The sequence below is a fragment of the Petromyzon marinus genome, chromosome 20, assembly GCF_048934315.1.
Source record: "Petromyzon marinus isolate PM22_M1 ecotype Great Lakes invasive population chromosome 20, UKy_Petmar_22M1.pri1.0, whole genome shotgun sequence".
Lineage (NCBI taxonomy): Eukaryota > Metazoa > Chordata > Hyperoartia > Petromyzontiformes > Petromyzontidae > Petromyzon > Petromyzon marinus.
In genome coordinates this window covers 4,327,086-4,341,069 of record NC_133686.1, presented here as the reverse complement: position 1 = coordinate 4,341,069, position 13,984 = coordinate 4,327,086, and the positions used below count along the sequence as shown (strand labels likewise).

General features: G+C 41.4%; 1 protein-coding gene across 1 annotated transcript in view; it reads left to right on the top strand.

Annotated features, from left to right (window-relative positions):
• Nucleotides 1–485: 485 nt before the first annotated feature.
• Nucleotides 486–13,984, top strand: part of LOC116944212 (uncharacterized) — a 32,697-nt gene continuing 19,198 nt past the window's right edge. Inside the window, exons 1-3 of the mRNA XM_032957727.2 lie at nucleotides 486–1,250; nucleotides 4,680–5,497; nucleotides 11,755–11,934. Of these exons, the coding sequence (XP_032813618.2) occupies nucleotides 5,330–5,497; nucleotides 11,755–11,934 (348 nt within the window). The 5' untranslated portion in view covers nucleotides 486–1,250; nucleotides 4,680–5,329. The remainder of the gene's footprint in view (nucleotides 1,251–4,679; nucleotides 5,498–11,754; nucleotides 11,935–13,984) is intronic.

Here is a 13,984-nt window from a genome sequence, read left to right as displayed (position 1 = left end):
AGTATACACTCTGATTATGAGAGTCATGAAGTCAAAGCCGGCGGAAGAGATTTAATCCTTGGTCCAGAAAGCCTAGAGACTCGCTAATCCCATCATTGTTATTTAATGAGACGAATACACCTCTATTTGTGACGCCTACAACTATTAGAGCACCACCCTGTGTCAAAGGACTACCTCTGAAGTCATTTTATCAGATGTATTTTTCAACAGTAGGGGAACAATGCACATACGCTGCTGAGATAAATGTACTATTTGGTAGTAACGGATTGGCAGTGGTGCACAAGCAAAAATAACCAAAACTCAACACATGCGTCGAACACTGCTTTAAGGGGAACAAAAGGTGATGCTTCAGGCAGCTATACTTTTCATAGTAAATAAAAATGACTATTTCAAACAACCAAACTGAAATGTTTAATTATTAGAAATGCAATGAGCCAAATAAAGCATACACCCCAAATTTAACATGATAAATTGATTGTATTTGTATGTATTGTATAACAGTGATTAATTTTGTATCGTATTTAAATTGATTGCAGGAATGAAGAATGAGTTAATACAGTTTTATCAGTTGTATATATATTTTTTACAAATTGTGCTAATTAAATATGAATTGTCTTTCATTTAAACGAATTACAGTATTTGTTATTATTAATCGCATCAACCGTCGGCAGTTTAAATGAACACCAGTAATTTTGCTTAAATCCATCATCATCAATCATCATAGTCCAATGTGCCTAGAGCAGTGATTTCACTTGCTCATACCACCCGAGGTGGCAAGCATCACGTTGGCTGTCCCAATTAAATTATGCGGCCAAATAACCACACTCTTTGACATGAGTGGGATATCAAATAATAATGTTATTAGCCCTATTCCCCCCTGTCAATACCTTGCTACTACCGAACAACAAATCAACATAAACGGTGCCAATTTCTGCTCCGGCCTATCAATCAGCATCAGCAATTCCAGCCGCGACCAAATCCACTGCTGGATGGAGGAGGGATCATCGAATTTCCTCGGGTACGAATTTCAACATCAATAAAAATCGTTCTCATTGTCAACAGTGGAATTGACAGCATGGGGCCACCCCGCCACTAAAGTGGCTTGCTGACTGGATCCGGTTCCCGCCTCTGACGTTTAAACTCCCAGCGATCCGGATCCCGGGCTCTTAACGTTGAGCAGCGAGTGGCGTCCGCAAGCGGCGTTCTCGTCGTCGTCCTCGTCGCCCTCGTCGCAATGCGGGCACGGCCAGGTCAGTGGAGACGTCTCGATCGCGCCACCACAAACACTGCCACCGTCACGACGAACGTCAAACCACAAATCTCTTATCATCATCACCGCCGCCGCCAACCCCACGGTCCGCCGCCTGGTCGCGATACCGAGGCGCACGTCTCAACATCGGCGGGGCGCGCTAGGAAAGTGCGTAGGCTCACGAGGGGAGCTTAGAGCGCGCTAGGCCGCAGCGGTAAAACTTGATTAAATGTTTTTTAACCGCAGATATTGCGGCTGTAATAGCGGCGAATGTTGCCCGGACGCTTCTTATTATTCGCCCGTGTGTTTGTACGAATTAAATTAGCAATATCCAGGGGTTTTCGGCGAGAGAAGACTTGACAAGGAGTTGTGTGTGTGTATTCTTGGGCTGCAGTGATGAAGCGCTTATAGGAGGCAGTGCAGTATTTTGCTGGCAGTGCCGATAACAGCAGCAATAACCGTGTAGACAATTACACCAACAACAAAACACACCTCCGGACTATAATACACGCGTTCAAGATGCCACGGACTGTGGTTACTACTGCTAAGATTATGTTTTTTTCCCCCATTGCGTTTTGCTCCGCGTTACGTAATGTCTGTTTACCCAAGGAAAGCTTCCTTGAAACTCAAGGCTATTTCACAGATTCCTGCTACATTAGAGGATGTGTGGCCACGATTTTTTTTCTCCTGAGTAATGAGCGGTGTGGAGTAGCCCCACCAGGAACATAATACGATAGATTGAAGAATCCGTTCTTGTATGCCATCTCCTCTACTAACCAGCCTCGCAACACAGGTTCCCAGGAAATCTGTACAAAACACCAGGCTCAAAACATTCCTATATTTTAAGATCTGACGACTTTGGGGCAGCCTCTTCAGAGGTGGGTGATTGGGTATTAGGATTCGGGCATATTCAGCGTTCAAGGTAGTTGTAATTTCTCGTTGTAACTTCATCGTGACAGCTGTCAAGCAAAAGCACATTTGGTGTCCTCTCAGCCAATGTCAACCGGGCCAGCAGTGGCTGCCAAAAACTGTCATTTGAGGCTTGGAGATGGCCCTGCGTGTACTGCAGGTTACAGTACAGTATATAGAGTGGCAAAGTCATGGATTATTGTTCAGACTTATTCCACTAAGTAGTCTCTCACCTGCCAATGAATTAAAGACACTCGCCAAGCAATTTAGATAGCCCTTGTAATTTTATTGTACATATTGAAATATGATCATAATAAACTGTATTTATGCAGGAAAAAGACTAGACTTTTTTTCCAGGCAGATGCTCTATTGGAATATTTGTTGAATTCCATAAATAAGTTCTGTATTTTTCCACCAGCTCCAGAGAGAATTGTCAGGTGAGCATTATGCCCTGGCACATTTATAAACGATACTTTTATGCTGCCGTGTGTGCAACTTTCCACAATTAGAAATTGGCTTCTTACTATTTTGAGTAATTATTCCATTCACTCGTTTTACGTTTACGATTTCCATTGCCATCCACCAAGGTAACGAACATCACAACTACCACCTGTTTGTGCACAGCTTACCAAGGTGATCCGTGATGCGTGTGTATTTTCTTGGCCACGTGCTGCTATAATGGCTCGTTTCTCACTGTTCGCTCCTCCAGTCTGCGGCTGTTTGATAACGTGGCTTGAGTTAGTGATCAGTGCCCATATTATTTATATGGCATGTTTGCAAAGGCTCGACAGGTAGATTTTCAAATACTAGAACCACAAAGGTGTATTCTTTTCATAAGAAAATTAAGAATGCTAAACCTGTCAAATTAACAACCACAGACTAAGTGTCTATAATAACTGATGACAAAGCACGACCATCATGTGTTGGCATCGTTACTCAAGTTCCATATCTAAAAATTGTGGTTGTAAATTGTATAACTGCGCTATTGTAACAATGTTATGTGATATCACATTACGAAGGATATTGTGAGGCTTATTCTGCTGTCCTTTGGATAAATAAAATACATTAAGCCATTCAGAAACTGGTACTATACGCTCTCAACTGACATGCCTCTGGCAGTCCATAATGCGTGGTATGTGTTGGTGGTGGTGGTGGTGAACATGTATTAGACTGAAGTTGGCTCCCCTTTCTGGCTCATTCCTGAAAGCGGCTACATTGCCTCATTACTTCCACTAAGAGGCTGAATCTGATTAGGGTTGGAGATAGGTCTGACTATCTGCTAACCCACTTCAGCCTCTTATTAGAGTAATCAGGTTGTTTAGCCTTCTGTAATCAAATGAGTTGGCTATTATAATGGTAATACTATTTGTCAATCCCGTGGCGTGTAGGCCACGGGAGCTAACTGACCACCATGCCTGTTATTTGTGGATTGGTGAATGCGGGGGGGGGGGGCGACATTAGTGGAATATAACAATAGTTTTAACTGTTTTGTCCTCTGGTGTTCACAAAATAACGCAGCAGCAGCAGCCTATCATACCCATGTATGGCCACCCACGGGCTACAAAGGCGCACAAACGCGCTTTTCTCATGAGATATGATATTTGATACATTATGGGTTAAATTGCCATAGACAAAGCACCATAATATTATAAAATCTTTACATGAATATAAAATATAATGTATCTTTATATGTATGGCTTAGTAGAACAATATTACATTAAAAGTCACAAAATATTTATAAGCTCATCTGTGAGATTATGCATTGCATGCATTTAAGTACTTTCTGCACAATGCACCACGGCATTGTTGAGTTCTAATGGAATTCACAAGAGAGGAAACAGCTATTTCTACAACAAGTAATTTGTTCCTTTAAATAAACATCTTGAGCGTAACATAACATCTACTTGAAAGCTACAAGCAATGGACACATTCTCAAACTGTCAGCAAATTCGCCGAATCGAATGCAGAAGATACGTTTTGGGTAGATTTAAGGTGCTGGAAAATACTATACTTTATCCAAAATAATTTTACCATGAAGGTTGTGATTGGCATTTGCACTCAGCCGGAATGACTATGCAAACAGAATCCTACATTGTCCACCCACAGTCAGCCACTCCACCGTTCCAACAACCATCCATCACAATTTTCTACTCCATTTTTATACCACCGTGCGTTTTCTCACTCCGCTTTCATCCACTTGACATATTGATGTGTATCTTATAAGCGTCCCTGCCAGCACGACAAAGCTACAGATCGGTGCAGATTAAACAACCAGGTCTGCCCTACCTTGTTACGTATCGCTTTAGTCATGCATAGTTGTTGTTTTGAATTCCATCTTTTATTTACTCAGTGCAGCCAGTACATAGTCTTAACAGAATGATGCCTGGTACTCGGTTGTGACTGAATGCATGATGCATCCAGTACATCTAATTGTTTCTCATTTAGTAGCACGGTTGGTACTTGTTGAATGTTTTAAATACTGTAAATGTGATCATGTATTATTTTGTACTTTTTTTCACAGGTAATGACAACAATGAACTCGGTTTTTTAAGGACATTACTTCTAAGTGAAGATGGAAAATTACAACACACCATGTTGAAGGATGTTGTTATCATTTAAGAAGGAAGACATTGTTGATATACATAAAAAAAACACATTCTATCATCCGGCATTAACTAGTTTCATTTTAATGACAGACACTAGCAGCTGCTTTGTTAATTGAATGAGATCGTGATGGTTCAAGTAGAAAGTATTTAGTGCTTCTCAACTGATTTACCGAAGTGCCAAGCAAGATGTCCTACACGTACGTCATTCTTCAAAACAACCTTGGGCTTCTCCAGGGAAGATTAATACATCATTAGTGTGCCTCGTTGAAGTTAGGCACATCTTACCAACACAAAAAAACCTTTAAAACGCCTCGCATCTAAAATGTCTTTTGCTTCACAGAGCATGTTAAATTACTTGCTAATTGTTACATAGTTATCACCCAGTAGGTCAGTTTATCCTCATGGCTGTATTTGTTCCAGTTTTCTGATATCGAGCAACGCTAGAAAAAACACAATTTCATTGCATTTTTTGAAGACTACGAGACCGAGGACAGCCTTTGTGAGTTCCAAAGTGCGCGAGAGCCTGCCTCATCGTAAACTGGAAGTGATTGCAACGCTGCACGCGATGGAGGCGGGCAAGATAGCCGGGTTGTACGACTTGGAGAAGACACTGGGACGCGGGCACTTTGCCGTCGTGAAGTTGGCACGCCATGTTTTCACGGGGGAGAAGGTGGCCGTGAAGGTCATCGACAAGAGCAAGTTGGACCCTATGGCCACCAGCCACCTCTTCCAGGTGAGTCTGCAGCACTCCACGCAACGTGTCACAAGCCTTGTGATGATCGAGCCCTTTCTTTGGAGGCAAAGTTGGTGGATCTTGGTGCAGACATTATACTGTGTGTATAACATCCACTTTTAAAGTGCCTGCTCCCAACTATGCTAATCCCCACAGCTCACCGATGTGTTTTCGGGTTGTATCGCGTGTTGTTCGGCATGATATTCAACATTTTTCTCCCAAGTGCTGGGAGAGCCTGTGGAGAGGAACCATAAAGGAAGCTCCCCGGCACGTTAAGCGAAACGCATCGGAGGGCTATACAGCACAGCTGTGAACCCCTATGCAGCAGAGTATCTCAGCCTCTGATCTCTATCCTCTTGAGGAAAGACCATTTCCCCCAAAACTTTAGGCTCTTATGGCTTTTATCTGTTAGAAGGCAATGATTAATGATGAATATCCAGAGTTATTTTAATTGTGCTAAACCCACTTGCATCATTACATTGTGGCAATTGGATTGCAGTATAGAAAGTAGGTGTTGAACTTATTTATATGGTTAATTGATTATTGTTCCATTTATATTGGTCTGTTTTCTATGGGTATTCCAGATTCAAGCCAGAATGCAATATTTCAAGTGAATTAACCAAACATCTTATTACGGGCCTTCTCCAAAAGACATTTCCTCACCCACACAGAAAACATTTGAATACTCTGAAGTTTTCTTGAATGAGCAGACTTATTACTGTTATCATAACCCATACCCTTTGTAGGCATAAAGGTACTTTAGGTATGCATAATTGTAGGTGTCTGTATACACCTCTGGCATGGAAACTCCGCCATCTGCTCTTGACTTATGTTGCCAAAACTCACGGTCGTGTTTTGTGCCTTTGTCCCACACTAAACATTGTAATATTCTATCATCGTTACACCAAAGGAACGTGCGTGCTTCTGATTTAGATTTACTCCGCATGTGCTTAAGCTGATGACCACGTCACCCAATTCACCAAATCTCATAAGCTCAGCAGGTTGGAGTTGGCAGAGGGAAGTGCAGCAAAATCCATTTGGTAGTGTACTACATTCCAATGTCTATGCGTCCTGCCTTCATAAACCCATATTGGCCATCGTGGTGAAGTATGGTCATATATCCCACATGACTGACATGGACGGCGTGGGGGAGGCTTATCCAGCAATGGATAAATAAAAAGGCTGTATATATGCTTAAGGGTATGGTAAAACATTTAATGTGATAAGTGGATTGGGTAGTCGCTTTGGGCTTGGGAGAATACAGACATGCACATATTTTCATATATCTGTCTCTATGGGCAGGTGGAGCTTGTATTTTAGATGTTTATGAAAATTGTAGTCGTACTTTTACAACATTGAAAACTGACGACATTCAGTACATATGCAAATAATTTCGAAAAATTAAGTCCGCTTGTCCATGAAAGGAATTTGCAAAACAAGAACATCTGGTTGAGGTTAATTAGGACAGACTTTGACTGCGGGCAACCTAACGAGTTTGGTGGGCTAATGGTGTTGGTGGTGATGATTTGATACATGGCCACAGATGGTACGTGAATCTCATTCAGAGTGACTTGTACGTTAAACTTTTGTCCGGACACCCACCCGCGTTGGCACATGGAACACATTGTCCCCTCCGACCCATACCCCTCCGTTTGAAAGCACAACATGTGCCAACAAATTATGAAATGTGTTGCTGCAGAAATGTGAAGCTGAAATCATTCGGAACACAAAGATAATATGTGAAATGGAGTGGAAGTACTTTAATTGCCTATAGATGAGTAATGGTGATGCTTTTTTTGTTCTCCAAATGTGACTGATTTTATAACAATGGGCCTGCCTAGTTTGGATACTTACAATAACATCCTTTGGAAAAAAATGTTATAACCATAAGAGGCATGCAGGGTGTGGAGCAGTGACAGTGATTAGCACACTGTACTCTGACCCATGTTTGATTCCCAGCCACGGCTAACAGCAGTGGAAAATGAAACCGGTCTTACACCAATCTAAATTAACCAGTGTGGTGAAGTTATGATTAAACAACACCGATGATCCACACGGCATGGGGTTTGCTTCAATTGAGAATTAATACGACGCTGAAAATTATTATTATTATAAAAGATATACACAACCCTGTAGTGTTGAAAATTATATATGTATACGTATATTATATGTCAATAATTAGGCTGCAGTATTTAACATTTGTTTGGCACATCGTTCCAAAGTCACTTTTAAGGACGTTTTCTAAATGTAATTAAAAGTTGGTTCACACTGCCAAAATACACACTCCCCCCACACACCAAACCATTATGACTGACTACTGCACTTGTTTGGTTGTGTGTCTGCATATTAATTGATTTGCTTAAAACTCTCATTTAATTCACTAAGGTCCATGAAACTCTGCTCCTATTTTAACATGAATTTATCCCAGCTCTTGACAGACATCAGATTTCAGTAGTGGTTAGAATCCATGGCATTAACTGAGGGGCACCTCCTGCAAAGTAAACATCATGGATAATTTAATGTTGTGCAAACAACTAACAATTACATGTCTTTTTAAGACCCGTATTGGAACATTTTCTGAGATTCATAATTCTAGGGTTAGGCCACATAACTATCCGACTAAATTGGTGTTGGAAGACCGTCCGTCTGAATTGTTTATTAAACGCTACAATAATTACCAGCCTTGCTTGCTGAGAAAAAAATGGTCTGGGCTGGCACTTGATGCATTTGCCAAGCTGCCAGGAGATGATATTTGGGCAATAATTTAAAAGACAATAAATCAAATTTAGGATTCTTATGCTAATCTGAGCTGCGTATATTTGACAATTCCAATGGTTCACAAATACATTTGATCACCTTGTATATTTTTTGTGAATTAGTTTGTGGACCATGGGTCTATGGGTCCACGATTCCAACAGGGTGGTAAAAGAGTGCATTTACGCAGTACGGTCAAGTCGATTCTACGCGGCATAGTCTGTCTGGGCAAAATCCCAGTGGCATTTCCCATGGAGCTCCTTGATGCATTTTTCAGTTGTACAGTGGCTGGATTTGGAATAATAGTTGTGGAATTGAAATAGCAGTTGAATTCTGTAGTTGTGTTTTCAGCGGAATTATGTAAGGATGCCTGCGGAGTTTTGGCACCAAAGAACCACATTCTAATCACTGTAATAAATATAAATGACTTGTACTGAAGTTGCAGGGTGGCTCTGGGACGACCATGTCAAAGTACTGAGCCCTCCACTGCTGAGGGCCTGGGTTTGAATCCAGTTAGCCACCCATGATTTAAAGCTATGTTCTTGAGTATGGCAAACCGATTGTCTCAACGTGGTCACTTTTGACGGCACCAAAAAATATTATCATTTCATCTCCTAACATGATTCCCATAGCAATTGGAATATATTTTAAAAGAAAACATTGGTTGAATAAATGGAGATGGTATGAGCCAAAATTACCTCTTTATGTAGATTATTTACCCCCCCCCCCCCACCCCCATGCTGTGTTCATAAGGGACCCCCAGAACATTCTTCATGGTGGCTCGTTTTGGTGATAAATGTTCACTTTGCCTCGTGCCACCCTCCAAGTTGGTCGGTGCGAGCCACAGTCCTTATTTGGCTGCTTTGAAAGCCATTGGAATCTTTTTTTTTAAGTCAACATATTGGAGGGGATCGGTGTGAGCTTCGTGCACTTGACGTATGTGCACCGACTTGTCCGGTTTTACCTGATATCCTCTAGCGATAACAATTGTTGTATTCAGCATCGATGCTTGTGGAATGTACAGCCGTATTTGAAATTACATATTTCATGAGCAGAGTTGGGAGATGCCGTAAAAGCTTTTGGTTTAAATTGAGCTAACCGGTGCATTACATTTTCAATGTTTATTTCACTTCCATTTTACTGATTGCTATAATATTTTTAAATCTACAGAAATGGCCGTTAAGTGCTTTTTCAGTGAAATATCGTAATTTGCTCGTGTGTTTGCACTACGTTATTTTTATTAAGAAATGATATTGGAATATATTTATTTCATTAAAATATAATTCTTAAAAGGTTTCTGTGCTTTTTACATAGTCCAATTGTATGTTCCAAAGCCAAAAATGAGTAAACGTATAAATAAATATTGCATTGGTACATCGGAAAAAAAAACCTGCAAATGTGTATATATGGATGTGATTTATCTTATGCATCACGTGGTGCAGTGTACACAAGACAACCCTATGAAAGCTTAAGGTCAACAGTGCTTTGCTATAAAAATCCTTGACCCAACAGTAACCGCATTTTTAATGGGTATTTTAAAAACATCTGTCTCTGCAAGGGTACTTTAGTGTGTGATGTTGAGTCATAGAGAAACCTCCATTCTTTAGAATTGCTTTTGAGAATAGGCAGATCCGATGTTGTTTTTTTTTACATCTAAGGATCATACATTTAACAGCCTCTGACAAAACCACTTGGAATGTGCCCGATCTTGTCAGGTCTCAGAAGCTTTTGGCAGATTTGAGCATGGATAGTGCTTGGATGAGTGACCACCTTGTACATACAGGTGTTCGTGGAGACTTCGAAGATACGCGGTGGGCAGTAGAGGAAAGTTTAACATATTCACTGTTGTAGTGTACTTCTCTACTTTAGTATATACGTGCCCCACCTTCACCAACCTGCACTGACCATCATGGGGAAGTATGGTCAATAGCCCTCATGAATTGCACAGGCATGGGGGAGGCCCTCATTCAGCTTTAGATAAAAAAAAGCGTTCTAGAGGTCCAGTTAATTGTTTACATAGTGCCTTGTGTCCCCTTAATATCTTCAAATATATGCCGCATAAATAACGGATAAAGTACAGTGTGCCGCTGTTACACTACCAAGCCAGCTTGTGTTATCCACTGCCATACATCTGGTGTGGCTAATAAATAAATAATGCGTACATTTTCCATGCTCTTTGCGCTAAATGCAAAGATCAAAAGACACGGGCATTACAGATAAACTTCCTCGTTTTAAATAAGAAAAGCGCATTTAGATATGCCACGGAAAAATTAACTTAACCTAATATTTACATTCATGATCAGTTGTATTTTGATGAATGTGTGTAATTGATAAAGGGCTGTTTTTTGTTTCTCCTCTTAAGAAGTTGATGTTTGATGATAAGGGTTGGGGCAACTTGCAGATCAAGCAATTTATCACCATTTGTGTAAAAACATGGAACAGTTTGTAAGTGAACATTTGATGTTCATGCTTTACTTCTCACCAATTTGTATCTGGCTTCGACGCACACTCTTTGGGCCATTAAGTCACACAAATAGCAGCAGCTGAATAAATGAATGAGCCGTGCATATGTACCGGTTGCGGTTGCTTTAGATGCAAACTATTAGCAACTGGGACCTCAGCCTCGTGCCAGCTGTGGTTGCCATTTAGGAAGCAAGACAAATCTCATTAGCTCACTCAACAAAGAGAGTAGAGGTATGCCTGTCATGCCAATTGCAAAGCTCTGGATCTTTTTAAGGTTGTCACCGCACAAAGGTCCTCTTGCTGTCGCGTGCTTTAACGTGGTTAATAGTGAAGATAATTGTGTCTATGCGATTGGTTGCTTGAGCTGGCTATGATTTTTTGGGTTATAGGGGTTTTTGACATGAAGTTAAAGTCCAGATACGTCGGCTCTCTGGTAGTGTGTGTGCTTTAAAAACATTACTTGCGACACACTATGCTGGTGTGATTCTGTCTTGAGAACATTGTCGTCATTCCTTTATGGTTTAGACTCTTGTGTGAGTTGGCGATCTATCAATTTGACACTCACTATTTCCCAGGTGGTAAGAATTACAAGAGCAGAGGTTGACAGATCAGCACCTGTTGCTCCTTTATATGCATCTAGTAACGATTAAGCTACACTCTTTTTAGAAAAATATGACCAATAATGCCCTTTATTTATGTAGGAAAGGCTCACGAAGACTCAAACGCCATTTCAAGTCTCCTACGTTGGGATTTTTGACCAATCCAATAATGGTTGATTAACATGTGGGAAGAAACTAGCACACAGAGAAAACCCAACACAAACAAGGGGGTAACACTCGAAGCTTCACACTCATTTATTCTTTAACCTTTTGCTTTCGTGCCACATTGCAGCCTAAACCATGGTCAACCCTGTTCAACATCGGAGATTCCACGAGATTGGGTGCATTTGGGATGATTTAACTGTTGTTGGTTGCTTAAGCGGCCGAACCTGGGCGTCACCGACTCGCCTGACCCCCGCACTTGCGTGCTTTTTTGAGCAGGAGGTGCGGTGCATGAAGCTGGTGCAGCATCCCAATGTGGTGCGACTCTACGAGGTCATCGACACTCAGACGAAGCTCTACCTCATCCTGGAGCTGGCCGACGGCGGGGACCTCTACGACTACATCATGCGGCACGAAGGGGGCCTGCAGGAAGAGCTCGCCAAGACGTACTTTGCCCAGGTGCGCGCCCCATTTTCAGCGCCCAAATACCCCGTGAACATTTGCCGTCACTTCACTGACGCTCACGGCCGGGAATGTGCACGTTGCTGACGGGTCGTGCGACAAGGTGCAAAAAATAATTGAGCACTGACCTAAATACACTGCAGAGCTTGTTGTAATACCCCCAGCTGCGCACATTATTTCCCCATCTGGCTAAAAGCTTTGGTCCCTTTTTCTGCATTTCCTCCCATGTTCTCATTCATTCTACTCTTTGTTTTTTATCGGTAAAATCACATAGGTGATTTAATTTAGTTTTCTTTTTTTTTACCTACACGACTTTACCGAAAAAACCAAAGAGTATGAATCCTTGCAGTCACGAAAGCTTCAAATCTAGAATCTCATTCTCTTTCGTTTCAGTATTTATTATTTTCACTTTTCCTTCATTTCTCATTCCTATTGCCAAAATTCCCTCGAGGTACTGGAGTCTCTCTGTGTACCTACTTGAAAATGCCTGGCAAATGGATTTAGAGTCTTGCTGTGTAGCATCGAGGAGCTTACTCAAGGTTCTCCATGACATGTTACATTACGTGCTACGGAGTTATCTTGCAAACATTAATTTTCTTTGAATATACAATGTGTCCAGCTAAATAAATAGTACTCCACAATTGTGCTGCACACTGCACATGAGTGTATCAAATTTACAATAGATAGGCTTACCACACCTCATTGGAGGAAGAATGTCCTTCTGCAGTGAAATCAGCACTTTGTGTAGGATACACTCACTCTTTCACCGCTATACCAAGTATGAATGCAACAGATGATCCATTAAAATGTATTAAAATGCTTATGAAGCAAACATCAAAATGTGCATGTAAGAATCAATTGTTTCCATTACACATTTTTGTATGTGCTTTGTTCATGGCAACACTGTAGCCATTATGGATTCTACTTATACCCCATGGTGAAAAAAATTATATATTTGTAAATCTAAGCATGGCAATACAACACGATCTAGATTTTTATAGCATCTGTGTATGTATGTTGAACTTATTTTGCACCATATATAGCCAACCATGCTAATATAAATATAACCACATCTCAAGACTATATAAAATGAGCGGGCATATATTGATTTCATATAGACAGTCAATCCTATGCAGAGGAAAAAAAAGGGTAAGGGCCTTGAGCTTGGACTTGAATTGCTGAATAGGATTAGGGAGATGACGGCATGGATAAGAATATGGAAGGAAGTTCCAGACCATGTGGACAGTAGAAGAAAATGAGTGACCCCTCAAGGAGTGACTGGGGCTTTGACAGAATGCTTTTGTTGCTGGAGTTGAGAGAGTGTGGAAGGGAGTAGAGTGAGATGAGCGGTTAGAGGTAACCACAGGTGATTCCATGGAGAACCTTGAATACTGCAAGTACAGTAAAACCTCGTTATTTTGTTATTTGATAATTCGTGATTGGCGATAATTCGACACGGCTGCGCTTTGGGGCATGTATATACAGTATTAGTAATTTGCCATGAGCTGAATTGCCGTACCGAATGGTCCAATTTCAGCATGCACGTGGAGCGACGACATGCGCCACGACCAAAGCAACGACTCGGTCTAGAAGCGGCGTGCGTGGTGAGCGTTAGTGCAGACCGGTCGCTTTGGACTTGACCTTGTTTATGCACTGTGCAAGTCGCCCCTCTCAGAAATGTCGTCTACACCTACATCGAGAAGTAATAGAAAGGGACTGAAGTATAAATCCCTTGGTCTGCGAGACAAATCCAAACTTTTGGATATAATTGATGCAGGCGCGTCGATGCGTATGGTGTGCGAAGAGTTTGGAAAACTCATTTTTATATATTTTTTTTATATTGTGGCAGGAGGCACTGGGGAGTACCATTGAGACATTTAGGCCAGAGCTCCATATGTATCGAATTAACAAGGGTTTACTATATAGTCTGGAAATTGATCTGAGATTGGATTGCGTGCCAGTGGGGGTGGTTGGAGTATTGCGATGACGTGGTCTATGGATTTCTGGTGTGAAACCTGCAAAGCGGCATCTCGACGGTTCACGAACC